General features: G+C 44.3%; 1 protein-coding gene across 5 annotated transcripts in view; it reads left to right on the forward strand.

Moving 5' to 3' along the window:
* The window catches only part of cspp1a (centrosome and spindle pole associated protein 1a), a 284,247-nt gene that overhangs the window by 214,119 nt on the left and 43,015 nt on the right, over positions 1-27,113 (forward strand). For all 5 annotated transcript variants that reach the window (XM_085993101.1, XM_085993102.1, XM_085993103.1 and 2 more), the window contains 4 exons: positions 4,267-4,333; positions 20,781-20,907; positions 22,673-22,812; positions 25,490-25,624. In XM_085993101.1, coding sequence (XP_085849227.1) covers positions 4,267-4,333; positions 20,781-20,907; positions 22,673-22,812; positions 25,490-25,624 — 469 coding nt within the window. The remainder of the gene's footprint in view (positions 1-4,266; positions 4,334-20,780; positions 20,908-22,672; positions 22,813-25,489; positions 25,625-27,113) is intronic.

A 27,113-nucleotide genomic window follows, 5' to 3' on the forward strand; every position in this document is an offset into this window, starting at 1 on the left:
CCGAACAAGGCGAAGAGGGCATTCAGGCACTTAATGACCGTGCTACTGGTCATGTCGGGGCAGGGGAAGGCAAAGGGGAAACGGGAGTACTCATCAACGATGTTGAGGAAGTACACATTACGGTCAGAGGACGGGAGGGGCCCCTTAAAGTCGATGCTCAGGCGCTCGAAGGGGCGGGTGGCCTTGATCAGGCTTGCTCGGTCCGGCCTATAGAAGTGCGGTTTGCACTCCGCACAGGTCTGGCAGTTCCTGGTCATGGTCCTGACCTCCTCGATGGAGTAGGTCAGGTTGCGGGCCTTAATGAAATGGTAGAGTCTGGTGACTCCGGGGTGGCAGAGCTGGTCGTGGAGGGTCTGAAGCCTATCGATATGCGCGCTGGCGCATGTCATTCGTGAAAGGGCATCAGGGGATTCGTTCAGCTTGCCTGGCCGGTACAAGATCTCATAATCGTAGGTGGAGAGCTCGATTCTCCATCTCAAAATCTTGTCATTCTTGATTTTGCCCTTCAGCTTGTTATTAAACATGAAAGCCACCGAACGCTGGTCGGTGAGGAGGGTAAATCGTTTGCCTGCCAGGTAGTGCCTCCAGCGCCGTACTGCCTCCACGATCACCTGGGCCTCTTTCTCGACCGACGAATGTCGGATCTCGGGGCCCTGTAGGGTCCTTGAGAAGAAGGCCACTGGCCTCCCCTCCTGGTTTAGGGTGGCGGCTAAGGCGAAGTCGGATGCGTCGCTCTCCACCTGAAAGGGGATGGACTCGTCCACTGCGTGCATCGTGGCCTTGGCTATGTCTCCCTTAATGAGGGAGAAGGCTGCGCACGCCTCCTCCGTGAGGGGGAAGGAAGTGGCTTTCAGGAGGGGTCTGGCTTTGTCCGCGTAATTGGGTACCCATTGGGCATAGTAGGCGAAAAGCCCCAGGGTTCTCCTAAGTGCTTTAGGGCAGTGGGGGAGGGGTAGCTCCATGAGGGGGCGCATTCTTTCTGGGTCGGGGCCGATGATTCCGTTCTCCACTACGCAGCCGAGGATGGCAAGGCGCGCGGTGTTAAACACGCATTTCTCCTTATTGTAGGTGAGGTTCAGCCGTTGGGCCGTACGGAGGAATTTCTCCAGATTCGCGTCATGTTCCTGCCGGTCGCGGCCGCAGATAGTGACGTTATCTAGGTAGGGGAATGTAGCCTGCAGTTCGTTCTGGTCAACCATCTGGTCCATCTCCCTTTGGAAGACCGAGACCCCATTAGTGACACCGAAGGGGACCCGAAGGAAGTGGTATAGGCGCCCATTCGCCTCGAAGGCGGTATACTGGCGGTCCTCAGGGTGGATAGGGAGTTGGTGGTAGGCCGACTTCAGGTCGATGGTCGAGAATACTTTATACTGTGCAATCTGATTGACCATGTCAGATATGCGGGGGAGGGGGTATGCGTCCAGCTGGGTATATCTGTTTATGGTCTGGCTGTAGTCGATGACCAGGCGGTTTTTATCGCCGGTCTTTACGACTACGACCTGGGCACGCCAGGGGCTGCTGCTCCCCTCGATAATGCCCTCTTTCAGGAGGCGCCGCACCTCAGAGCTAATGAAGGCTCTGTCCCCGGCGCTATACCGCCTGCTCTTGGTAGCGACGGGTTTGCAGTCAGGGGTAAGGTTAGCAAACAGAGAGGGTGGCGGGACCTTGAGGGTGGAGAGGCTGCAGGTGTTACGCGGTGGGCGGTTTAACGTTTGCTGGTTGTTGACTGTGAGTGGGGGGAGGGGTCCACCGTATGCTAGGGTTACGCTTTGGAGGTGGGATTGGAAGTCCAGCCCTAGTAGGACGGCAGCGCAGAGATGGGGGAGGACGAGGAGTTTAAAGTTTTTATACTCCGTGCCCTTAACCGACAGGGTCACGACACAGTAGCCGCTGATGTCCGTGGCGTGGGACCTCGATGCCATCGAGATTCGGCTGCGCGTTGGTAGGACAGAGAGGGAGTAGTGGCTCACCGTGTCTGGGTGGATGAAGCTCTCCGTGCTTCCGCTGTCGAACAGGCAGGTCGTGGCGTGGCCGTTCACTTTGATGTCCATCATTGACTTGGACAGATGGTGCGGGCGGGCTTGGTCCAGGGTGACGGAAGCTAGTGTGTAGCTGAGCGAGTCGTTGTCATCTGCGGGCGAGGCGGTCGGGCGTGGTGAGTAAAATGGCGTCTCCCACGAGGTAGGGCCCCATGAGGCACTATTGGGGTCGGTTGCCTTAATCAAAGATGGCCGCCCCCATGACTCATGTGTGGGGATGCTGGCCTCAGTTGCCCTAAACAAAGATGGCCGCCCCATGACTCATGTGTGGGGATGCTGGCCTCAGTTGCCCTAAACGAAGATGGCCGCCCCCATAGTTCGCATGCGGCACTGCTGGCCTCTGAGGATCCGCTCCTGCAGGCCTTGGAGAAGTGGCCTTTCTTCAGGCAGGTTTTGCATATGGAGTTCTTGGCTGGGCAGCGCGACCTCAGGTGCTTCTCCTGGCCACAAAAAAAACAGCCGGCGGCCCGATCGCGGATGCCTGATGTCGGGGCCGGTGCCGGGGGTGGCGGGGCCGGTCGGGTCCGGGACGCCGACGCAGAGGTAGGTCCCGGGGGCGGCGCTGGGAAGGGTGCTGTGGTAGGGGTCGGGCCCGAGTCCCAGGGTCGCGAGCAGTACCTGGTGAATGCTTCCTGATCTTGGTGGGCCACTTCCAGGGAGATAGCGAGGGCTTCAGCTTTTTCCATGCTGAGGTCTTTAGCTTCCAGCAGTCTTTGCCGTGAGTACTCGGACCGTAGGCCTTTCAGGAATGCGTCGCGGATATTATCTTCAGTATTTTCGGCTGCCGACACCGATTTAAAGTCACAGTTCCTGGCGAGTGCATATAGCGCCTGTGAGAATTCGGCTACTGATTCTCCTGGCTGTTGCGGCCGTGATCTTAGGAGGTGCCTAGCGTACATGTAGTTTACCGGGGTCCGGTACTTCTGTTTCAGCAGGTTGATGGCGGTCTCGTAGGTAGTCATGTCCTCGATGAGAGTGTATACTCTCGGGCTCAGTTGTGCCTGCAGGACACTTAGTTTGGATGCCTGAGGGACGCTGGATTCTCTCAGGTATGATTCGAAGCAGACCAGCCAGTGTTTAAAGTCTGCGGCTGAGTTTGCTGCTCGTGGGTTCAGGTCCCGGTACGGCGGTCTGAGGGCTCGCAGCCAAGCTGGCTGGTGTGGCTGTGCTCCTGGGAGCTGCGCTGGTGGCTCCTCCGCCGGTTGTGACTCGTTGTCGGACATCATTAAATTTAGTCAATAAAATTGATATACCTATCAATTCCTCCAATAAAAGGCGAAGAGTTACGAAGGTGACTAAAGGTTTTTATTGACTAAATAACAGAGCCCACTCTCATGGGTGATCCGATCCAAGCAGGAGGAATACCAGCCAGTCGCTCACCTTTATACCTGGCCTGGTGGGTGGAGCCAAGGCGGAGTCGGCAGTGGTCATCCCAGGTATAGCAGTGTGGCAAGAGGCGACCTCGTACCGTGATACAATAGTGGTCAGTGATACAGTTATAACGAACAGTGGTGAACAGTGCTAACTACTAACAGTGATACGATAGTGAACGTGGTTTACCACAATGACTACTGTAATCTGAGAATTATTTTACTTTCTATGTAATAGATTTTTTTTGGTAAAATGTGATGGTGAGTTGCTGGGAAGAAATATTTTGCCAATATCATTGGTTATGTTCTAGTTATGACATTTATCGATCAGAAGAAAAATATAGAAACTTAACCATTGAGGAAAAAGAAAATTGACAGAGAGGATGTAGGCAATGGCCATGACGTAAATAACAGATGCAAGGAATTTTATTACAAAGATTTGTCAAGGATTAAGAGTCAAAATTGAGTGTGCCATTTATCGGTTTTTAAAAATAAATTACAAAAATTAATTGTCTTGATAAGATCTATGGAAGGAAAAAAAGCCTGCGTTTGTACCCCTAAAAGTAAGATTTATCATAATGCGGTGACTACTGTAACTGTGAGGGCAATTTCTGTTGGAGCTCTTTGCACCGAGATTATTTCAACAAAAAGCCTGCAATGTATCATTGTGGCAGTGGAGACGAACAAACAGCAGATCCAAAATTTACAAAAGCCACAACCTAAAAATCTGAAAGCCACAGAATTCAGTTTGGAAATGTTTCAATCACTGTTTTATTCACCTAAGTTTGAAATGTTAAACTATTATTTTGATTGACTTGTACTTTTGGAATTGTCTTAAAAAATGTTTTGCTTAATAGGATCGTCTACAGTCAGGGACCGAGTCACCACCAGTTCCCGCTAGACGAAACCAACTTCGAGCATATGGTAAAACTATTCAAGCAGATGTATATTCTTATGTGTTCTGATGCTGTATGTTGTAACTTTAGCTATTGGAGAGTTCTAAGTACTTGATTAAAATTTAATGAGAACTAAAACCATGATAGGAAATTACAGCATTGGCACAAACATGATACTGTTACACATTTACTCTATATATTTGTATTTAGTGTATCCTTTTAATTTGTTATTCATTTCAATGTCAAGTAATTAGGAATTGCTGATGTCACTAAGTTAGGTGGCACAGTAAGTAGTGTAGATGGGAGCAGAACATTGCAAAGGGATGTTGATAGAAAAGTGAGTGGGCAAAACTGTGGTAGATGGAGTTCAACGTGAGAAATGTGAGGTCATCCACTATGTACCTAGGAAAGACAGATCAGAGTATTTTCTAAATGGCGAGAAGCTAGGAACTGTGGAGGAGCAGAAAAAGTTAGGGATCCAAGTTCAGAAATCACTAAAAGCTAGTGGACAGGTACAAAAAATAATTTAAAAAGCTAATGGAATGTTGGCCTTTATCTCAAGGGGGCTGGAATACAAAGGGACGGAGGTTATGTTACAGTTATATAGAGCTCTGGTTAGACCCCATTTAGAGTACGACGTTCAGTTCTGGGCAGCACATATCAGGATGGATATGTTGGCTTTGGAGGGGGTGCAGCACAGATTCACCAGAATGATACCAGTGCTAAAAGGGATAAATTATGAGGACAAGTTGCATAGACTAGGCTTGTGTTCCCTTGCATGTAGAAGATTAATGAGTGATCTAATTGAGGTGTTTAAGATGATTAAAGGAGTTGATAGGGTAGATAGAGAGAAACTATTTCCTCTGGTTGTGGGCGGGGGCGGCAGAGTCCAGAACAAGGGGGCATAACCTTAAAATTAGAGCTAGGCCATTCAGGGGTGATGTCAAGAAGCAGTTCCTCACACAAAGGGTGGTGGAAATCTGGAACTCTCTTCCCCCATAAAGCTATTGAGACTAGGTCAATTGAGAGTTTCAAAACAGATTGATGGATTTTTGTTAGGTAAGGGCATTAAGGGTTATGGAACCAAGGCGGGTAGATGGAGTTAAGATGCAGATCAGCTATGATCCAATTGAATGGTGGAACAGACCCGTGGGGCTGAATGGCCTATTCCTGCTCCTATGAATTTATTTACTTTTTGCATGATGACCTGCATCAGAATTGTATCTTGCAAATTTTGCCCAGCAGTTCAATGTTGGATAGTTTTCATGTTTCAGAGTTATGATTATCCTCAAGAAACCTATCCTTAATGAGTGTCTCTGTTCTTTCCTGAAAACACTAAGGGGTCGATTTTCCTGAAGCTGTCGGGAAGGAGGCGGGACTACAACTTTTGGGTTTTAGACCCGCCTACTTAGATGACCGGCCAATCCGCGCGATTTTCACTTGATTGACCTTGTTGAGCCCGCCCAGCAGGCCAATTAAGGGCCACCCAGCAACAGGTGACGTCACAGACTGCAATTTCATCTGTCAAGAGTTCTTGACAGATGAAATATCAGTGTTTCACAGCTGTTTGAAGCTGTGAAACACTGACAGTCTGACTTCTAACATGAGTCCTTCTGCACAGACTCAGTTAGAACTCTCACCGACACTCAAAGCTGAAGGCTGTCACTTTTCACAGATCGCAGCCGTTCAGCTTTAAGTGCCAGCTGAGTGATGCGCTCCCGACGGCTACAGGAAGAAAGGCTGTTAAGGTAAGTACAGGTAAGTAAAAGTTCTTTACACACTTTAGACACACCAAACACACTTACCTTTGCACTCATGCACCCATCACTCACCTGAACACCGACATCTCGACCCCTCCAACTCCTTCAACCCGACGGCCCGCCTGCTCTAACCTGGCGTGGTTTGGAGCCGTCGGGAATCCCACAGGAAACCCCTCAAAACAGGGATTAGGCTAAAAACTGCCTGTTAACTACCTGTTAACAGGCAGTTAATTGGCACTAATCCCTTTCCGCCTGGTTTCGGCGGGTCCCAGTGCAGGGCGGGTACCCGCCGCCTCTGAAAGTTGCGTGGAGTGGGGTTTTGGGCGGGATGGTGTCAGGACCCCCGAATTCGGGATTTCCCCCCCCCCCCACACGCCTGAAACCCCACCTGACGGCTCCACGAAAATCGACCCCTAAGTTATGAAATTACAACGAAACCAGCAAGACTCCAGAGTTGTAGTGACATTGTCATCCTTCAGTTTTGGGGACCAAGGAATTGGCACTATAATGTTTGGTCTGTCCTCTTGCATGAGTAGGAAGGAGCAAAATGGTCTTTCTTTCCCACTCTTCTCTTCCCACTCCACCCCCCAAAAAAAGGAAGTTGGTTAACCTTCCCATTCCCCTTCTATACCATTCATGAGGAATTGGCAAGCGGTTAATAAGCTGCCTACAACTTTACAGATACACTTTGTGCATGCCTGTGCTTGCTAATTACATAAGAGCACATGCCAACAATTGGCAAGTCAGGGATGCTGCTACTTGGGGAAGAAGAAAAACTGATAAAAGGACAATGGGGGAAAAATTCAGTTGCTTACGCCACCCGTTAGCGCCTTAAGAGGGCGCCAATTGGGGCGCAAAGCAACTAGAGGCCGGGCGCGGCAATGCTTGTGCCGCTCGCGAAATTAACTAGAATACCGCCTGCCGCTAGCAACGACAGGTTGAGGGGAGCGTTATGCTGTCAGAAAGGGACTAGGGGAGTGCTATTTAAAGGCGACCGCTTCCTGCCTTTTTTTATCATTGACATTTTTGCACCACGCAGTCAGAGAGAGAGAGACTTCTGGAGAGATTCAACGCTGTCTGAAGGAGTTTTGAGTACTGAGTAGCACTTTGCAGGTTTATTTTGATTTGCCCTTCCTTGCTTCGCCAGCGCCTCGCTCCTCGGCCTTTGCGCCTTAAGACAGATGTGAAGCGCCTGATTTAGCGCTCCAATCACCTCCAGGGGTGATAAAAGCCAAGTTTGCTGTCGGAGGCGATAATTAGCGCCAGGCGCTGAACTTTGCACCCGGCCGAGAACGGCGCCCCAAATGGGGCGATACTGAATTTTTCCCCCGAGCTGGATACAAAAGGTACCTCCACTGAGATAAATAAACTGATTTTCGTTTCACTAGTTTTATGCCCGAATAGCTTCACTGCTCAAAACTGACATTTACAACATTCTAGAGAAAGTGGAAGTGCAGTGCTTTAGTGCATGTGAAAGAATGTGGGTAATTGGCCATATTTCACATTTTCTTGTTTATTTCTAATTAGGAAACCTAGTGATGGCCAACATCCATAGTGTAGTTCACCTCCAGAATAAGGGGTGGTGTGGTCGGGGGTAGGCGGGGAGAGAATTAAGGTGTGGTGATTATCTGATGTCAGGTTTGCGTTTTAAAAGCCCACAGGTTGGAAGAGAAAGGAGAGACTGTGGTAAGTTGCAATTTTGAGGCCATGGAAAGTGAGTTGGAGTAGGAGGCATAGGCCTAGAAATTCAGGTGCCAGATACTTACCCTATGCATGAATGGTATGTTCCAAAGAGCCCTGGATATTGGGCCTTGGACTTGATTCGTATAGGTACAGTGCTGCTGGAGGAGGCCAAGAAGGTAAGTGGTGGCAGCTAGTGCCATAGCGGCACACAGGTAAGTGATGCCCTCGGGTGGAATGGGGGGGGGGGGGGGGGGGGGGGGGAGAGTACGGGTATGGGGTGGGGTGAGGTTGGGCTGGGGGTGATGGAGAGAAGTGGTTGGCGCCAGTGCGCCTGGAGGCCAGGGCCGAGGGAGGTAGGGGCCTGGGAGTCGGTGATTTTGGGACCTTTATTTTCATATGCAAAGGGCCTAACATCTGCTTCACACGTGAGTAAAGGATGCCTTTTGTTTGTTTTTACCCAAAATGGCGGCCGGCCCACTTCCAGTTGGAAGTGCACACTCCTATCCTGCCTGCCATTTTGGGGACTTGGGAGGCCGTGTAGCACCTGAAAAATGGGTGCCATGCAGCCCAATTTCCAGGCCAACGTGTTGTAGGATGCCGTATTTGGGACTTGGGTGGTATAAGAGCAGAAAGTTCAGAGGAGCATTGACTATAGTATTGCTGATAGAGATGATAAGGTTGCAGGCTAACAGTTAACAGTAAGATCACCTAACAGCTGATGAGCTATTTTGTGTATCCAATCCAGGAATGTGGGAGAGGAATTTTAAGAGCCTCCTCAGATATGGGAATTGTGTTCTGTCTTGGACAAAATTGGGCTTACTAGGAAGTTGTTGAAAAGAAAAGAAACCTTTAGCACAAAACATAAACCTTTCTTGAACACAGGTTTAACAATGAAGGAGAAGTTCTATTTGAGATCAAAAGAGAGTGCACCCAAGAAGGTCAGTAGACAAAAGCGGAATTTCCCCCTAAAAGAAAATTGGTGGGTTTGGAGCGTGGGGGCAGTTAAAGTGTTAAAAATAGAATTCCTGACTTGATCCCGCCTCCGACCCGCTCCCAGGGGGCGTTATCTCAATTTAAATATTGTAATGAGGCTGGAAGCATCATTTTTCCCCTCCATTTTGTGTTTAACTGCATGGGGACGGGTTTCACAATTTGTGAAACACGGTGATGTGCCTCAATGAATCCGAGACTCAACGTTAACGGAGCAAAGCAAGGCTTTTATTAACTCAGAAAGTAATACACAGTGGAGAAGTGTCTCTCATCCAGAGATCTGCTGTACTGCCTGTGAGACACGCTGGGGCCTGCTTAAGTAGGGGCCAGGTATGGGCGGAGCCCTACACACAATACAATACAGGTAAGGAAATGAAACTGAAACTAAACTCCCCTGCTTATCACAGTCACAGGCACAATCAAACACAGAGAATACAGAGTGCCTGATGAATGGCATATTTCATCACACACGGCAGTTAAACAGAGGTGGGGACTGCTGCATCCCGGAGGTAAGTGGCTTTAGACCTACCTCCTGGATCCAGGGTCCCTACCTAACCCACCCCCCACAATCGGAGGATCCCCCCCCCCCCCAAACGAGGCCTCCGATCACCTTCGCAGGCCTCTCCTCCACCTCCCCCCCCCCCCCCCCCCCCCCCCCCCCCAACGATGATGATGTGGCTGGACACGATCCTCTGATGGCCGGCCCCGATCTCTTCCCACCCCACCCCCCCGGACCGGCCCCTCGCTTCTGAGGCCTACCCGCCCACAGCCAACCATCCTCTAAAGCTGGCTGGCTGCGGACAAGAATCTGAGGCCTCACATTCAAATCAGGCCCTGCAGGAAACCTGGCCTCCCGGGTTTCCCTCCCGTCCGCCTCGGAGGCCCCCCACCACCAACCCGCCAACCTGGGGAAAATGCCGGCCTTAGTGTTGAGACATCAACGATGTGAGGTGATAGCTCTTCCTTCAATTGTCTTAAATTTAATCAAGAAAAATTCTCACTGTCCCACCGAAGTTCGTGAAGGAGCTCCAAATGTCAGTGATTAACCATAATATTGAAAGAAATAAAGGCTGTGTGCACTGAGTGAGTTGAATGTAGAGTAGAATCAACGGTACAAATGTGTATAAGGTTTAATGATGAGTAAAGGAAGTTATTTATATAGAAATAAGCAGTGTGGGAGCTAGAACAGAGCCCTCGGAAGCCATATATTGCCGGAGAAGAATTTCCCCCCCTAAATCTAGTTGTTTGCGCCTCCCGTTAGCATCTTAAGAGGGCGCCAATTGGGGCGCAAAGCAACTAGAGGCTGGGCGCGGCGATGTTTGTGCCGCTCGCGAAATTAACTAGACATTTTGCGGCGGCGCTAAACACTACTGCCACAATCTCCTACGCCGGCAGATTGTGACGTCAGTCGAGTGCGCAACGCCCCGTTAGCGCCCCGGACCGGATATTGAGTGGCGCCCCCTGCCTTACCGCCTGCCGCTAGCAACGACAGGTTGAGGGGAGCGTTATGCTGTCAGAAAGGGACTAGGGGAGCACTATTGAAAGGCGACCGCTTCCTGCCTTTTTTTGTCGGTGAAATTTTTGCACCACGCATTCTGAGAGAGAGAGAGAGAGACTTCTGGAGAGATTCAACGCTGTGTGAAGAAGTTTTGAGTACTGAGCAGCACTTTACAGGTTCATTTTGATTTGCCCTTCCTTCGCCAGCGCTCTGAGGTAGCTACTCGGCCTTTGCGACTTAAGACAGGTGTGAAGCGCCTGATTTAGCGCTCCAATCACCTCCTGGGGCGATAAAAGCCAAGTTTGCTGTCGGAGGCGATAATTAGCGCCAGGCGCTAAACTTTGCGCACCGCCAATAATGGCGCCCCAAATGGGGCGATACCGAATTTTTCCCCCTTGGAGAATAAGCCATCAACTTCAGCACAGTTACTGATAAGAGGAATCTAACAAACCATGAAGACAATATTATGGTAACTTGTTTAGAAGGCAAGAGCCTGCTTTGGAGTGTCCAAGGTAATAAATGAATCACCAAAGCACTCCGGATCAGTTCGAAAGATGTGCAATGAAGGAGGAAGAATCACTAGTGGAACAGCGATGCCAAAAAACTATATTTATGATCATGGAATAAGTCAGCAATTTCAAGCTGATTAATAATTGAGAGTTTACACTAACTTCCATAACTTTAAAATGTACAAATATAAGGCAGGCTAAGAATATTAAAGCAAGTTTTAATGCCAGAATGGTAGAATGGGGTGCAAATTAGCAAAATTTCAGTAACTTCAGTGGCACAGATAGAAGGATCAGAGCAGTAACAGCAGCTAAAAGGCCTTTTATATCTGCTAGACTAGGCAAATGGATAGGGTTCATAATTTTTTGCCATTTTCCTCCACTTTACATGTCTTTCAGGCCAAAATGCAGGTGTAAAACATAGTGTAAAAGAGCAAGAGTGCGATATACTGGCTTCTTAATTCATACTACTAGGCACAATGTTCCCACTAAATTGTCTTTGTTAGGCACGGCCTGTTTATTTCAGTGTGCATTTCCTTTAGATTTTCTGCGCATGCGCAGTATTTCAGATGGAAATGCTTGTGAGCAGCCTGCGTGGTACCTTCCAGATTATTGTGCAGCTGTGCATGCGCGCAACTTAGAGGGAACATTGACTAGGTGAGGTTTACTTGCGGTTTAGCTACTAAAAATAGGCTAGCATTTGTTCTTAACAATCTGGCAGTTAATGGCATGGCCATGAGGAAGATGAGAGTGAGCATATTTACTTCCTGGATTTGAAAATTATATCAAAAAGTCATGCAACTCTAACTTAAGGTCAGATAGGGTTATTTTTGATTGCCGGGTCCTGAACTACTTGCTGAACTTGTTCAATTAGACTGTGAAGGAGTGAGTCCTTAAGGCAGTTTAGAGTGTACTAAGTGTGTAGCAGTTGGTTCTACTTCTCTTGTATTTGGAGCACACACCATGATATTCAGGTTTATGAAAGGGACCTATAAACATAAGAACATAAGAAATAAGAGCAGGAGTAGGTCATACGGCCCCTCGAGCCTGCTCCGCCATTCAATAAGATCATGGCTGATCATCGACCTCGACTCCACTTTCCCGCCCGATCTCCATGTCCCTTGATTCCCTTAAAGTCCAAAAATCTATCTATCTCAGCCTTGAATATACTCAAAGACTCAGCATCCACAGCCCTCTGGGGGCAGAGAATTCCAAAGATTCACAACCCTCTGAGTGAAGAAATTCCTCCTCCTCTCAGTCTTAAATGGCCTACCCCTTATCCTGAGACTATGCCAATTGTTAGATCAAGGTAATTTCAGTGGACCACACTGATCTGAGGTCAACACACTAAAATTAAAGTTTGCGAGTCCGGTGGTAAGTTTTAAATAGTCGATTTATTGCATCACTTGATTTACACTGTTTGACTTCCTTTATCCAACTAACAAGCTGATGCGCCATCAATTACTCAAAAGACTGAGGTTAAGCGAGTAACAACCAGGCTTTTATTAACTAAAGAATGAAGGTCTAGTCTCGCGTGGTTGACCCGTCCAGAATACTAAGGGACTGGGAGGTAGTCACTTATATACCTGGAATAGTGGGAGGAGTCAGCCGAGGCATGTCCAGACCTGTACCTAGTGGAATACACATACACATACAGACAGGCATAACAGTGGTTTACCACACAAGCATGTTCAAAATGGCTGGTTTTTATACAGCAGCAGATCACAGCAAATGTACCCGCCCCCTTTATTACCATTGGCTCAGCAGCATGCATGCAGAGCCATGGCTGGTTCAACTACATCGGCCGATCTGACATCACACTGATTGGATCTCTTATACATCACTCATTCCTTTGTTCTAAAGTTAAGCTGAATCAGCCGGTGATGTTACCATGCTGTGATTGGATCTGATACATCAGCCTATGTGACGTTACCACGCTGTGATTCGATCTGATACATCACACCATGTCTTTGTTCTACAGTCTTACACGTGGTCCTTTTTTCTGTGGCTGTTTAAGCACAATCAGCACTTTCAGTCATTAGTTTAATCATATTAAAATCTGTTATTAAAATATATATATATATTCCCTAACACTCCTCCCTTTGATTCTTTCAAAAATTGAATCATAAAAATAAAAAGTCAGCTTAAAAATATAATCAATCATTGCTGTGTTTTGCCACTGTCTGGATCAGTGGCTCTGCACAAATCTACATCAACCAGGATTTTATGTGGCCACAGTAAAAGCCTGGTTTTAATAAGTTAATAATTGATTTAATGATCTTAAATTAATTAGTGCATCTTAAAAAGTGGGAGGAGCTCCCCTCAGCTTATGGCTTTGGCTTTGAAAAATACATTCAGGTAAAAATTAAAAAGTAAAAAGGTAGAAAAATTATAAAAAGTAGAAAAAGGTACAAAACAATCTAGCAGCTAAATATAACATGCCCCTTTAAGATATAAAAACGGTCTGCGGCGACCTGCAAGGCGTCTTGCCCGCGAGGCAGTAGCCGCCTGGTGGCAAACACATTTAATCAACAGAAACACACAATTTGATCCCCATCCTATTGTACAAGACCGCCCTCTTATCTTTTTGAGGAATGTTTTGTCAAGATTCTTCAAGGGCATTTTATGGCTTCGTGGCTCCTTGTTATCTAGCAGGTGCTATCCTCCCTGTTTCCTTGCAATTTACCATTCCCTTATCATTTCTATTTGTCTTTTGATGCTTGATATTCGATCTTGCTGGCATTTATGCTATCTTTTTCCGCTTGCCTGTTGTCAGTCCCTGGTCTAAGAATTAAAACCCATCTTTGAATCTAACAGCTATTTCTTACAATTCCCTTCTTTGAGAAGGAAATATCCTTATTGACTTCTCACAATCGGCTCTTGACTAATATAGCTAGCTCTTATTGCTCTCTCAACTTGGGCGTTAGTTAGTAGGGAGTCTTGAAGATTTCTCCCTTCCTTACAGTCCATTCTTTTGAGGGGGAGGAGCAACCTCTGACCCCTTACTCAAATTCAATTCACTGTTCCGGTGTTCCAATTCTGCCCCGCCTCGGGTGTCCTCTGTTTCTTCTATCTTTCCTGCTGTTACCCCGCCTGGGGTCTCCTCTACTTTACTTCGGATCTTCTCTTTCGGTGTGCTCAGTTAATTTGTTAGTGCTTGTCAGCCATGGGCATGAGTACCCAATTGGCTTATGTATCAAAGTCTTAGTACACATGTTACATATATCAAATACACTATCATTACAAGTTGATTAGCTACCAGAGCATGTGAAATAATACAAACCTAAGGGTGTGCTGATGTATTAAGCCCAATATCCCACCAATGTGAGTTGTCCCCTATGCTGTCAATTTCAATATCTATTCTCGAGTTGTCTTGCTCCAAAACATAAAAATGCTTTAGGGAGGAGTTCAGTCGCATCATGAGCTCACTGAAACCCACAAACAACAAGGGGAATGTCATATCCGAGTATCCGAATTGTGCCACATAATTGTGTAGCTCATACTTAAAAACGTGTTGGTTGATGGGACAGGTCCTGTTAGACCCGTAAAGCATGGTAATTGCAGTAGTAGTGACACAGGAGGCACCACTAAAATCACCTCATACTGGATTCGTACTGGTTTTTCCCCACGCTCTGTTACCTACAAAACACAATTATTACAGCCACAGTTAAATTCAGTCTTACAATCGTTTCAAGCGACATTACAGTTAACATCTAATCAAAAAATCATGGATTTAAAAGATTCTCCAGATCTCTTTTACTCGTATCCATCTTGTGGATAATTCTTACTAAACATGATTTCTCCTTAGCCCTCAATTGTCCCAATCCAGATTCCATGTAACTCTCCACTTCAACTTCAATTTCAATCCCTCTAACAGGTACCAGTGTGTTTAACTCTATTCTGATTGTTTCATCAATTAGATAGTTTCTCGATGGAGTATGTGTCAATGCTTTAAAAGTTGTCTCGCTCTCCTGAGCCACATTAACCATTTCATGTGCTGTTGTCAAGTAACTGAGCAGGTTCTTCAGTGCAAATTCACCATACATTCCTGGATGGTAATTACTTCATACGTAACAAATCACATTTGCACACTCATACCGGTATCTCAATATCATGCCACCCATGCCATCCGATACAAGCCTTTCTCGGGCTTTCAGGTATCTTATCGAAAGATTGTAGTCTCCATATCTGTTTGTGTTTTTTACGGTGCCCACTTCCATTCCATGTTGCGCCTTGTTTTAACACTTGAGTTAGGAGGTGTTGGTATAATTATTGAGTTTTCTTAGAACACCACGTAGGTAAAGCCGTATCGGTTAAATCTAGCACTACCAGTACAAGTTCATGTTGCACATTATCATCCAATTAGTTTACAAGATAACTTCCATTTATCAAATCATAATTTTCCTTCTATCACTGTGGGGAAATATTAACTTAAAATTAAGAAACTTAAATTTAATAATGCCCCATATCTTTAAATTTCATACTAAAGTTGTTGCTTGGTGAACTTAAACAGCTGTCAGTGGAAAGGGTTAACTCCTTTGCAGGTTTTTAAGAAGGTGGAGCAAAACATTATCAGGCGTAATTGCGTCACTTCACGTAAATTAAAAAAAACTTTCCTGATCGAAAAAGACAGTTGTGTTTTCACACTTTAACTAAACACGAACAGAACAGATAAAACAAAACAAAATAGCACATTCTTGAAACTTCCAAAATCCAAGACAAAAGATTTAAACGCTTTTAACACAGAGAAGTGGGTGGAGCTAAAACACACATAACAGAATCTTTTAAAGAACATCTAATCAGACAAAAGAAATACTGTAACTTCTTAAACAGTCATAGTCAGGAACACTTTCACACTTTAACACGCACTTTGTGCTTTATTTGTCTCAGCACAGACGTTAATAACTTCCATGACAGTAAAACTTTAAGTTTCTCTTTTTTTCCTCTTTTTCCATTGGCGTCTCAGCATTTCCTGGCTTTCCAAATCCCTGTTTTTTTTCTTCCTTTGCTGAGTTTTCAGATTGGTTAGCCTGCAAATTAGATCTTTTTCCTTCTTTATCTCTCCTGTGTTCAGCCCCGAGTGTTCCAACCAGTTAGTTTTAAATCGCCCGTCGTACTCTAACACTTCCTCCGTCCCTTTCTGTTGACAGGCTATGATCTTTCCCCAATCCGTTTTTGCAGGGCTAAACACTTGTAACCACTGTTGGATCGCATCCCATCCGGCATCTATATCTTGCTCATCATTTCTCAGGCCAGTCTTTACTTTGCTGTGTAACTTATTTCCCTCTCTCCTGGGTATCATTACAATCAGAATTTGGACTCCGTCCCACGGTTGGAGTTGGTACTTCGCCCTTTCTTCCCCATCTTCTTTCTTCTCATACTCCTTTCCTACTCTTTTCCTTTTCACAGAATCACAAAATCACAGAAACCCCACAGTGCAGATAGAGGCCATTTCGGCCCATCGAGCCTGCACCGACACATATCCCACCCGATCCCCGTAACCCCTACACCAACACATATCCCACCCGATCCCCGTAACCCCTACACCAACACATATCCCACCCTATCCCCGTAACCCCACGTATTTAATCCCCCTAACACTAAGGGTCAATTTATCATGGCCAATCCACCTAACCCGCACACCTTTGGACTGTGGAAGGAAACCAGAGCACCCGGAGAAAACCCACGCAAACACGGGGAGAATGTGCAAATTTTCTGTCTCAATGGGGCCAAATGGGGTCCTGTTTTCTCCTCTTCACTTTCACTGACATTACTAGAGGATCCCGAGTCAGTCTCTTGACCTACTTCTTGTCTTTGTCTCCCACGACCTTCCTCCTTTATTTCATTTAGATCTGGGTATCCCTTCCAGGTCCTGACACATTTTCCCTTTTCTTGGACTACCGGTACTATCGGTTGTTTATCCAATTGTTTTTTACAGTCCTGAACTTCACCTTTAAGTTTTTTAACTTCCACTTCTGACTTTTCAAGCTCATTTGTTTTCTTTTTCAATTGTTCATAAATCGCATCTTTTTGCTGTTTTGCATTGGTCAAGTCGTGATCATGTTGGGAGTTTGTCTTAATCTCATTTCGCTGTCGGATCTGACTCATAAGTGCCAAGGACCATCTGATCCGTCTTTTATCTTTCATACGGGTCGTTTTTCCCCAGACCCTCTATGTCATCCAAAGACCACTGTTTAGAGGAGGTACCGTACTTTTGTTCGATTTCGAACCAGGTTTTAGGTAAGTCAAACTGTAATTCTATATAGCCTTTCAACTCCCACAGAATTTCGTCTTCTGAAATCTCAGGTGGGGCACGCCCACCCTTAATAGTTGTAGGTTTATTGAGTGATGCCATAATATCGATTACTTTACTTGGGGGTCTCGAGTCGTAGGCTTAATTAAATAACACTGCCAAAGTTAGAGCTCTATATGGGACCTCGATCCTTCTTACTTCTTAATTCTAGACACTCCAGCCAGGGGAAACAACCTCTCAGCATCTACCCTGTCAATCCCCTTCAGAATCTTGTATGTTTCAATGAGATCACCTCTCATTCTTCTAAACTCCAGAGAGTATAGGCCCATTCTACACAATCTCCCATCATAGGACAGCCCTCTCATCCCAGGAATCAATCTAGTGAACCTTCATTGCACCGCCTCCAAGGCAAGTATATCCTTCCTTAGATAAGGAGACCAAAACTGTGCACAGTACTCCAGGTGTGATCTCACCAAGGTCCTGTACAATTGTAGCAAGACTTCCTTACTCTTATACTCCAGCCCCCTTGCAATAAAGGCCAACATGCCATTTGCCTTCCTTATTGCTTGCTGTACCTGCATGCTAGTTTTCTGTGTATCTTGCACGAGGACACCCAAATCTCTGTGAACACCAACATTTGAAAGTTTCTCACCATTTAAAAAAATATTCTGTTTTTCTATTCTTCCTACCAAAGTGAATAACCTCACATTTCCCTACAGCTGCAGGTAAGGTTACAGAAGTGATCTGTCACTGGTGAGAGAGGTTCTCCCAATGTGGTAGCACTAGACAACCAATTCAAAACTTGTTAGCTACAGAAAAGTGTAAATGCATTAAAAAGTGATTTTCCCAACATTTTCTTACCTCTGAAACTCACCAGTGCACCATTGGATCCTTCACACCACTTCTGCAGCTGTCCTCAACGCAGAAACATTACAGCAGACTCACAACACGCCACACTTATCTGGCGTATGTCCGGCCGTCAGGGAACCCGAGGCAGAAGCAGCAAAATTGAAAAAAAGCCTGTTAACAAGAAGCAAGTACCTGGCTGTAAGTGGCTATAATCCTCTTCCTGCCGCTAGGTGTCGGGTCCATGCGCAAATTGGTCACCCGACACTTGGGAAGATTGATTGGAGGTGGGTTGACGATGGGTTTCCTACCCGCTGTCAATCTTTGTGATTTTGGCAGCGGTCCCACCTCCAATCCTGCACTCTGAGGACTGGCAAAATTCCAGCCTTTGTGTTCTCCTCACAGCTTACTGTCCCACCTATAAATAACATTCAAACATCCTTCAAATTTAACACTTCAGTATGGCTACTACAGAGGCCCTCAGATTGTAAAACTGTTTTGCTATGATAGTGAAGTGCATGTTAGGTTGGCACAGCCACCTGATCTCATTTACCATTTAGATTCAGTTTTTCTCCATTCTGATTTGGGGTGCTGTTTATTACGTGTGTTTCCTCAAGTGTTCATTTCATGCAAGTATTCACATCTAATACTGTAATCTATGAATTTAATTACACAATTTAGCTTCATAATTAGTAATAGTCCCTTGCCAAAATACCCCAAGTATATTTGTATTTTTTCTTTAATAAATTCATTTAAATACATTTTAATTAATATGCAATTTTGCTAAAGTTGGGAGAACTTGTGTTGATTATCTTAATCTATCTTCCCACTGAATCTTTTAAAATACCCCTTGCCCTTCCCCCTCCCCCCACCCCAATTCTTTAATGATTAAAATTCTCACCTTTTCCATTTTAATTTGAGTAATGTTATTTTACCAAAACCCACAGCAGTATATTTTGCTTGCCTCTGGTTTCGGGAGTATTTTTCGGTCTGCACCTTTCAAATCAAGGAGAGGCCAGCTGAAAAGATTAAGAAAAGCCAGGCAACTTTCATAGTTGGTGAGGAAAAGAGTAATAAGCAGCTATGAAAATAAAGTAATTATAGTAGCTGGAGTTGTGAACTATATTATCTTCTACTATACAAACAGCTAGTAAAATTTAAAATAATTGTAAAATGTTGGTGTAGGCTTGCATCTATACTTCCTAACGTAGTGAATTTCAAATCTCAACTGAGCTGTCTAGGAGAGATGGCAAGTGTAAGTGAGATGTCTCTGTACAAGAAGGCAGAGAGCGCCAAGTTGCAGTGTGCATCTGTTAGTTTGAGTGCCATTAATTTAGAGATGGAAGTCTCACTCTTCCCCAATAATGCAATCAAGGAATGGTACCTGAGATTTTAGTGAGGTGGGGGGGGCGGGGGGCAGGCTAGGGGGGGAAGAGGTGGAAGTAGAACATTTTTAAACCTAACTTTGTTCAGAAGTACTTTAATGGTGTAATTGTAGGTTGTGAGTTTTCAGTGTATTCACCTCTATTTTCCTCTATTACCTGGGATGGCAGGAATGATGTATGAGGAGAGATTGGGTCGATTGGGCTTGTACTCGCTGGAGTTTAGAAGAATGAGAGGGGATCTCATTGAAACTTATAAAATTCTGACAGGACTGGACAGACTAGATGCAGGAAGGATGTTCCTGATAGTCGGGGAGTCCAGAACCAGGGGTCACAGTCTAAGGATAAAGGGTAAGCTATTTAGGACAGAAATTAGGAGGAATTTCTTCACCCAGAGAGTGGTGAACCTGTGGAATTCTCTACCACAGAAGGCAGTAGAGGCCAATTCATTAAATATATTCAAGAAGGAGTTGGATATATTTCTTAAGGCTAAAGGGACCAAGGGGTATGGGGAGAAGGCAGGGACCGGGTACTGAATTTGGATGATCAGCCATGATCACATTGAATGGCGGAGCAGGCTCGAGGGGCCGAATGGCCTACTCCTGCTCCTATCTTCTATGTTTCTATGTTTCATTGGGCTGTGAAAGGGAGTATGTCTTAGCATCAAAATACAGAGCAGTTGCAGCAAAGCTTAGGACTAGGGTACCTGTTCACTTACTTCTCTGGGAATGGTGTTTAGGGTGGGAGAAGGAATCTACAATGTACATTTTATGAAATGGTCTCTAATATATTAAATTCCAGAATAAATGCAAAACTTTGTTTGTTGTATGATTTTAATTGTGACATAAAGGCTTCTGCTATATGTGTACTTAAATTGTGTCAAAAGCTAATACCAAAATATGTTTGTGTATGGTTGAAAATTCTAAGCCTTTACAATTTGCAATGATTTGAGAAGAAGGTACACACACAATTTTTGAAAGAGACGGTTGTGAAAATCAACACTTTCACAGGATTATTGCTGACATGTGGTCAGTTACATAACTGAATATAACTAAAAGGATTTTATTAGTTTTAAAAACTAAACCTTCATGAATTAGTTGGTAGCACTTTTGCCTCTGAGTTGGAAAATTGTGGTTTCAAGCTCCAATATGAAACTGGAGCACATAATCTAATCCAACACTTCAGTGGAGAACTGAGAGAATATTGCACTATTGGGGATGCAATCTTTCAAATGAGCTGTCAAACTTGGTTATACACAAAAAATCCTTTGGCACTATTCAAAAATGTGCAGGGAGTTTTTGAGACGCCCTGTCCATCATTCCTCCTTCAACAACACCTCTAAAAACAAACTATTCAATCAGTTTGCTGTTTGTTGGACCTTCCTGTGCATGTGTTGGCAGCCACATTTGCCTACATAACAATGTCTTCACTTCAAAAGTAATCCATTGGTTGTAAAGTGTTTTGAGATGTCATGAGGTTGTGATAAGATTCTATATAAATGCAAGTTCTTTTCCTTTTTATTTGTAATGTGGACTTTTTCTACCTGTGTTTTGACAGAGGAAAAGAAAGATATAATTAGTGAACTGTCAGCCTTGAGGAGACAGCTACGAAGTGAGGAACGTCGCCTTGAGGGGCATTTTCAAAATGCTGACAAGGAAGATGATGCAACATTTGCAATGGCCAAGTAAAAAAAAAAATCAAATTTTAGTAACTAGATTAATTTTGGGAAAGCTATGTTTAAAGGATATGGGGAAAGGATAGGAGGGTGTTCAATATTTTACCTGCCCACTGTAGCATAACACTGCACTTTTCTAAGTTAAACATCATTTGGCAGTCATGAGCCCAAACCCCCAACACATCTAGATCTACCTGTAGTAGTCGAGCATCGTCTATAGTCCTGACACTCATAAATCTTAGTGTCATCTGCAAACTTGCAGATCATGCCTCCAACACCTGCATTTAGATCATTAATAAAAATAGTGAAGAGCAATGGTCCTAACACTGATCCCTGCAGGACACCACTAGTGACCGGTCTCCATGCAGAACCAAATCCATCTACAACTACTTTCTGCCTACGGCTTTCCAGCCAGCTCTCAATCCAGCTCAATATATTACGACTAATATGATTTTGTAGAGAAGCCTCTTATGTGGTACCTTGTCAAAAGCTTGCTGAAAGTCTTAGTAGACAATGTTTACTGGGTTTCCCTCATCCACCATTTTGGTGACTGCTTCAAAAAATACAATCAAACTTGTAAGACATGACTTTTTTTGAAGCCGTGTTGAGTGTCCCTAATATGTCCCGCTCTGGCTTAAGTAGTAATTTATTGCATCCTTAATGATTCTCTCAAGTGTTTTCCCTATTCCTCACATTAAACTAATGGGCCTATAATTACCCAGGTCTGTCTTATCTCCTTTTTTAAAGATGGGGACTACATTAGTCTCCTTCCAGTCTAAGGGAACTGTCCCAGAGTGGAGCGAGCTATTAATAATACGGGCAAGGAGCTTGTACATCTCCCTGAGGACCCTCGGGTAGCTATCATTCAGACCAGCAGCCCTATCTATTTTAAGGTTCCGAATTCTATCTTTACACAATGGGTCAAATGGTGTGCTTGGGTGCTATAAATGCATACAAAGTACTCACACCTGCTCCATTTCTATTAATACTCATTAAGTACAGATTGTGCCCACCCAGTAGAGTTTTGAGCAAATTTCAAGCCAGACTAAAGTTCTGGAGCCACTCCCCTTAGCAGAGTGGCTCTGAAAGAAAGAGCCGCCAAAATGTTTGGTCACCACGAAGACAGAAAATTCATGATATTTCAAAACAAAAATATATATAATTTTTTGCCAGGTAGAGTGCTGCAAATACTTTGAGCTGAAAATATTCCTCCTCCTAGTTGCGACAAACTCTAATTAATTATCTTTACAAGGCCTATTAAAAGATTTCCTTCTGCCTCTTAAAGACAACACAAAGCAGATTGTGCTTAGAAGGAACAAGAATCTCAGAGGAGGAATACTCAAACTCTACTGGGTGGGCACAGCTGCGAATTTAGTATGAGCATCAATAGAAATGGAGCTGGGGAGAGTACTTTGTATGCATTATATCATTTTTTTAACTTTTCCAGATAGAGCTTGGGGGGAGTGTTTTGAACAAAAACTACTCCCTCTCCTGACATGTTCAATTAGAACTGTACCCCCAAACCAGTAATTTTCTGCATAATTAGCTGAGCAATTAGTTTGGAACTGTTCAGATTCTTGCAAGTGACTGCCATTTATTGTTGTACATTTGATTGAATAATGCAATTTTGCCAGCTAAACTATGCTATTGTAAAGATCAATCTGTTGTTGATAGCAATAGTAACTGAATCTGTAACATAATTGGGATGAAATGTGCAGTCAATCCCATATCTCTTTGTAACTAATAGCCTTTATTTTTAAACGTTTCTCAAAAGGAAGCGAGAGAGGAATCATGTTGATGTCTTTGATTTGGCTAGACAACGTATACAGGCCCTGGTACATCGACCTTCATCAAAAGGGATAGATTCTGTTAATTTACAAAATATTAGAGACTTCAATGACCTGAAATACAGAGGTAGGCTCAGATGTAATAATCATAATGTTTCTGGGTATAGGAGCTGAAATACTTTACTAAATACATACTTGTTTTTTTTTGTCTTTATTTTATAATTATCAACTGTGTTGGAAAACTGAATATTTTGTTCACAACAACATCCAACATTTTCAGTAGTGGTGCTGAATGTCTGATTTGATTTCAGTGTTGTGGCCCAATATTCATCCTGATTTTACTGCTGTTGAGGGCATAAGTGAATATAATAATAAAAATCTGACATGAAGTTGTGAATTAATATGAATGTAACATCAAGTTGTGAATATTTGCAATACAAGTGTGGATGCATTCTTCAGGTTCTTCCCCAGCTATCATGAGCATTATCCAATTAAACACAAAACACTTAATATGCCTGAAACACTTTCCTAGTGAATGAATAATCAAACAGCCAGTTAACTAGTTGAATAGCCAACCAAGTTAAATGCTCTTCTTTTGGTATGATCAAGATGTAATGCAGTGTTGCTCCTTCTTGGACTTCAACAGTGTGCTTCAACCCAAGACCAGGCTCATTCTAACACCAATATTGCATTTATGTTGACAACGCCAACTACTTTTTTGTTATTGATTTCGATTGTTTTTTTTTTACATTCATTCATGGGAATCATGATTATGCTTATGATGATGAATGTTAGTGTTGGGGAATGAACACTTTTAATTTCATTTCAATGATCTGGTGTCAGCATCAAACATTTAAATGAAAAGAAAATAAAGTGCATTTATGCAGCACATTTCACTGCCTCAGAACGATGGTGAGGTGCTTAAATCCATGGCCTTCCCGCTTAGGAAACTCTCCGAAACAGCAGGGACCCGACATAACTGGGTCTGCACCAGAGTTACACTAGGAGACTGGCGGTACCTCCGTGGAATTCAGACAACACCTTTCAATTTGCTGCACGGTATCTCTTCCAGCGGCAGGCCGCTCCCCAGCGGCAGGCCGCTCACCAGCTCCTGCCGCTGGAAGAGATACTGTGCAGCAAATTTAAAGGGACCGCGCACGTTGGTGAGAGCAATGTGTTAAATTAGTAATTTTGAAACAGGCCAACTCGATTTACCTGGAGTCCTTGTGCTCCAGGATCCGCTCCCGTATCTAAGACCGCGACGAGAACCCCCCCCTGCCGTCATATTCTGGGTACTGGGAGAGGAAAGATGCAGCGCTGGTCTCTTTCTTCGGTAAAAGAGTAATTGAGATGAGCAGCCATGACTCGACTCAGACTAATGTGCAGCTTGAGCTCCGGCTCGCGTTCTATTTTTGTCCCGTCCAGTGGGCCCGTGGGCTGTATTTTGCCTACCACTGGGCTAGAAGTTCCCCCACTTAGGAAACTCCCAGAAACAGCAGTGACCCGACATAACTGAGTCTGAGCCAGAGTTACGCCGGGAGACTGGCGTGGAATTCATACAACACCTTTCACCCAATTGCACCAATAATCAAAAATAGCATTTTATAACTCACTGGAATTAAATCAAGCCAAGGACTAATTTTGAATTAGTCACTAAAATTCCTTCAGAGACCAGTTGAGACTAAAAACTCGCTGTAAGTTTTTTTTAAAGTTCTAAGTAAACAATCTTCCAGTCGATTTGATTGTGTCAATTCCGAGTCATGCTGCCAATGGCGTTATTTTATATATTTAAAGCATTTGTTATTGTGCATTTATCTGGAAAGTTTGCACAGATTTATGGAAACTGAACTCAAACCAAAATGGCAGCGATGGCTACCCTCGGCCCAGTCCCGCGCCGCCGGCCTTTACAAAGATGGCGGCGATCGCGGGGTGGGCCCAGCGGGAGGGGTGGTGCCTAGCTCGGGCATGGCTGGGCAACAGAGGCCTTGGCTTCCAGGCCTGCAAAAACGGTGAAAGGTCGGAAAATTATAGAGGTTAGAGAAAAGATTTACAAATTAATTAACTTTTTTTAAAAAACAATTTGTGTTTTAAAAGTAACTTTTTTTGCTGGAAATCTAGATTTGAAAAGAAACACGCAGAAAGTGGGGGAAAAAAAATAAACTTACGAATCAAGATGACTGACACTCACCTCAGTTCAGAATGATAAGGCCCGCCCACACACGCACCGATTGGTCAACCGTCAGGTCACTGAACTGTAGGATTGGTCAATCGTCACGTCACTCAACTCTAGGATGGCCCGCCTGCACACGCAATGAACCCACCCCCACTCGATGCTAATGAGCGGATAATGAGCGGAATTTTGAACGTTTTTTAGATACCGTCAGCACAATCTTTGTCCGACCAAAAAGTAAATACACCTATGAGAGTCCCCTAATGATAAGCTTTCTTTTGATATAACATATGTGTAGGTACGCTCTATAACTTTTGATTGTATAGCCGGACAGACAGACAGACAGACATACTGTTTTATATATATATATAGATTTACTGTCACTATATTTATATACTTTTATATTAGTGTGGAAGATGGGGTGGTAAATGTTTGTGATCCATTGTGAGGATAAAAAGGGTATCAAGCAAAATCCTTTCAATTTATTGACTCTTCCCACAACTAAGACAGAACCGTTAATTTTGGAACGACTTGTTTCCTAAGGGAGAATGACCGTTGTATTTTATTCTATTGCTTACTTTGGAATTTGTAACTAGAATGTTCTTTTTGTAACTCATTTTCTATTAATAAACAGATTCAGCAACACGTGCTGAAATAAGACAAATGTTCCCAGACCCTCCAAATGATAGTAATACACTGGAGATTCAACAGGAGGCATTATTGAGAGAGCAGAAAAAGAAACTGGACATCATGAAGAGGAACAAAGCAGGTCAGAGTGATACAACATTAAACAGTAATTTTAACATTTTCTTCAAATTGAGTGATGTGCAGTTTCAGTGAAGTTCTAAACCGCTTGTTTTATTTAAGTGGATGAAAATTTCAGTACTATATTTGCAAATTAATTTTGATTCTAAGGCTAAATTTTGCATTTAGCTGATTTTGATGTATTCAAATATTGAGCCAAAAATTGCTGGAAAAATTATGGTAAGTTCACGGTGCCCGCCATTATTAATGTGTAAAAAAAGCCATCAATTTGTGGCAAGGAAGAGATACTCCGTGAGTTGCGTATGTCCACAAATTGCTGGATGATTTACGCCGCTGAACTGTTAGCCTCGCAAAAACAGGAGTTCGCTTCTGATGTACTTCAGGGTTCCTTTCTCTTCATTACTTACCTGCTGCTCATTGGCAATGTAAGCCATGACTCGGTGATAGCAGTCTCACCTCTGAGTCAAAATCTTGTGAGTTCAAGTCTCACTCCAGGGCCTTGAGCACATAATCTAGACTTGGCACTTCAGTCAAATACTGAGGGAATGCTGTACTGTCGGAGTTGTCAGCTTTCGGATGAGACGTAAAAAATCCCATGGTACTATATTGAAGAGCAGGGGAGTTCTCCCCGGTGTCCTGGCCTCAACCAACATCACTAAAAACAAGATTATCTGGTTATTATCTATTTGCTGTTTGTGGGACCTTGCTGTGTGCAAATTGGCTGCTGCGTTTCGTACTGCACTTTCAAAGTATTTCATTGGCTGTAAAGCGCTTTGGGACATCCTTGGGTCTTCCCAAGTTCGTCTTTCTTTCTAATCTGGAAGCATGGACTCAACGATCATGTGTATGTCCTGTCCATCAATACCAAAGCTACCACTCCTCTCCAACTGCATATTTGACATTAAAGACCTGGACGAGGCAAAATCACCTCCAGCTAACTGTCAAAATTAAAGCCATCATCTTCAAACTCTGAAATAGCTAGATTACTCTAGCCTCGTCTCCATTAACTGCCCGGCTATTGCCTCATGCTAAGCCCAGAGGTGTGGAAGCTTGGTGTCACTCTCAATGCACCATCTTAGCTTCCTCCCCCACATCCGATTTGTCACTAAGACACCTTTCTTTCATCTCTGTCTTTTCCCCTATCTGTTGCTGAATCCCAAATCTATGTCTTTATCATCTCCAGGTTGAACTTCTGCAATACTCTCCTTGTTAACCTCCCTGCTGTCACCTGCAGTAAACCACAAATCATTTAGAACGTATGCCAACATTCTGACTCAGTAGTGTCCCCGTTACCATTATCCCCATTCTTGCCAAGCTTCACTAGATCTCCATCCCCCAGTGAGTGAACTTTAAGATTGTTATCTTTGCCTTCAATTCAACCATCGTTACATCATCCCTACCATGATCTCCTCTAGCTGTATGTCCCTACATATACCCTCTACTTCTCATTTTCTGCTCCCCAACATTGGCAGCTCTTTCAGCCACTATACTCC

The sequence above is a fragment of the Somniosus microcephalus genome, chromosome 7 (genome assembly GCF_052327205.1).
Source record: "Somniosus microcephalus isolate GS21.2 chromosome 7, FLI_Smic_1.0, whole genome shotgun sequence".
NCBI classification, from domain to species: Eukaryota; Metazoa; Chordata; class Chondrichthyes; order Squaliformes; family Somniosidae; genus Somniosus; species Somniosus microcephalus.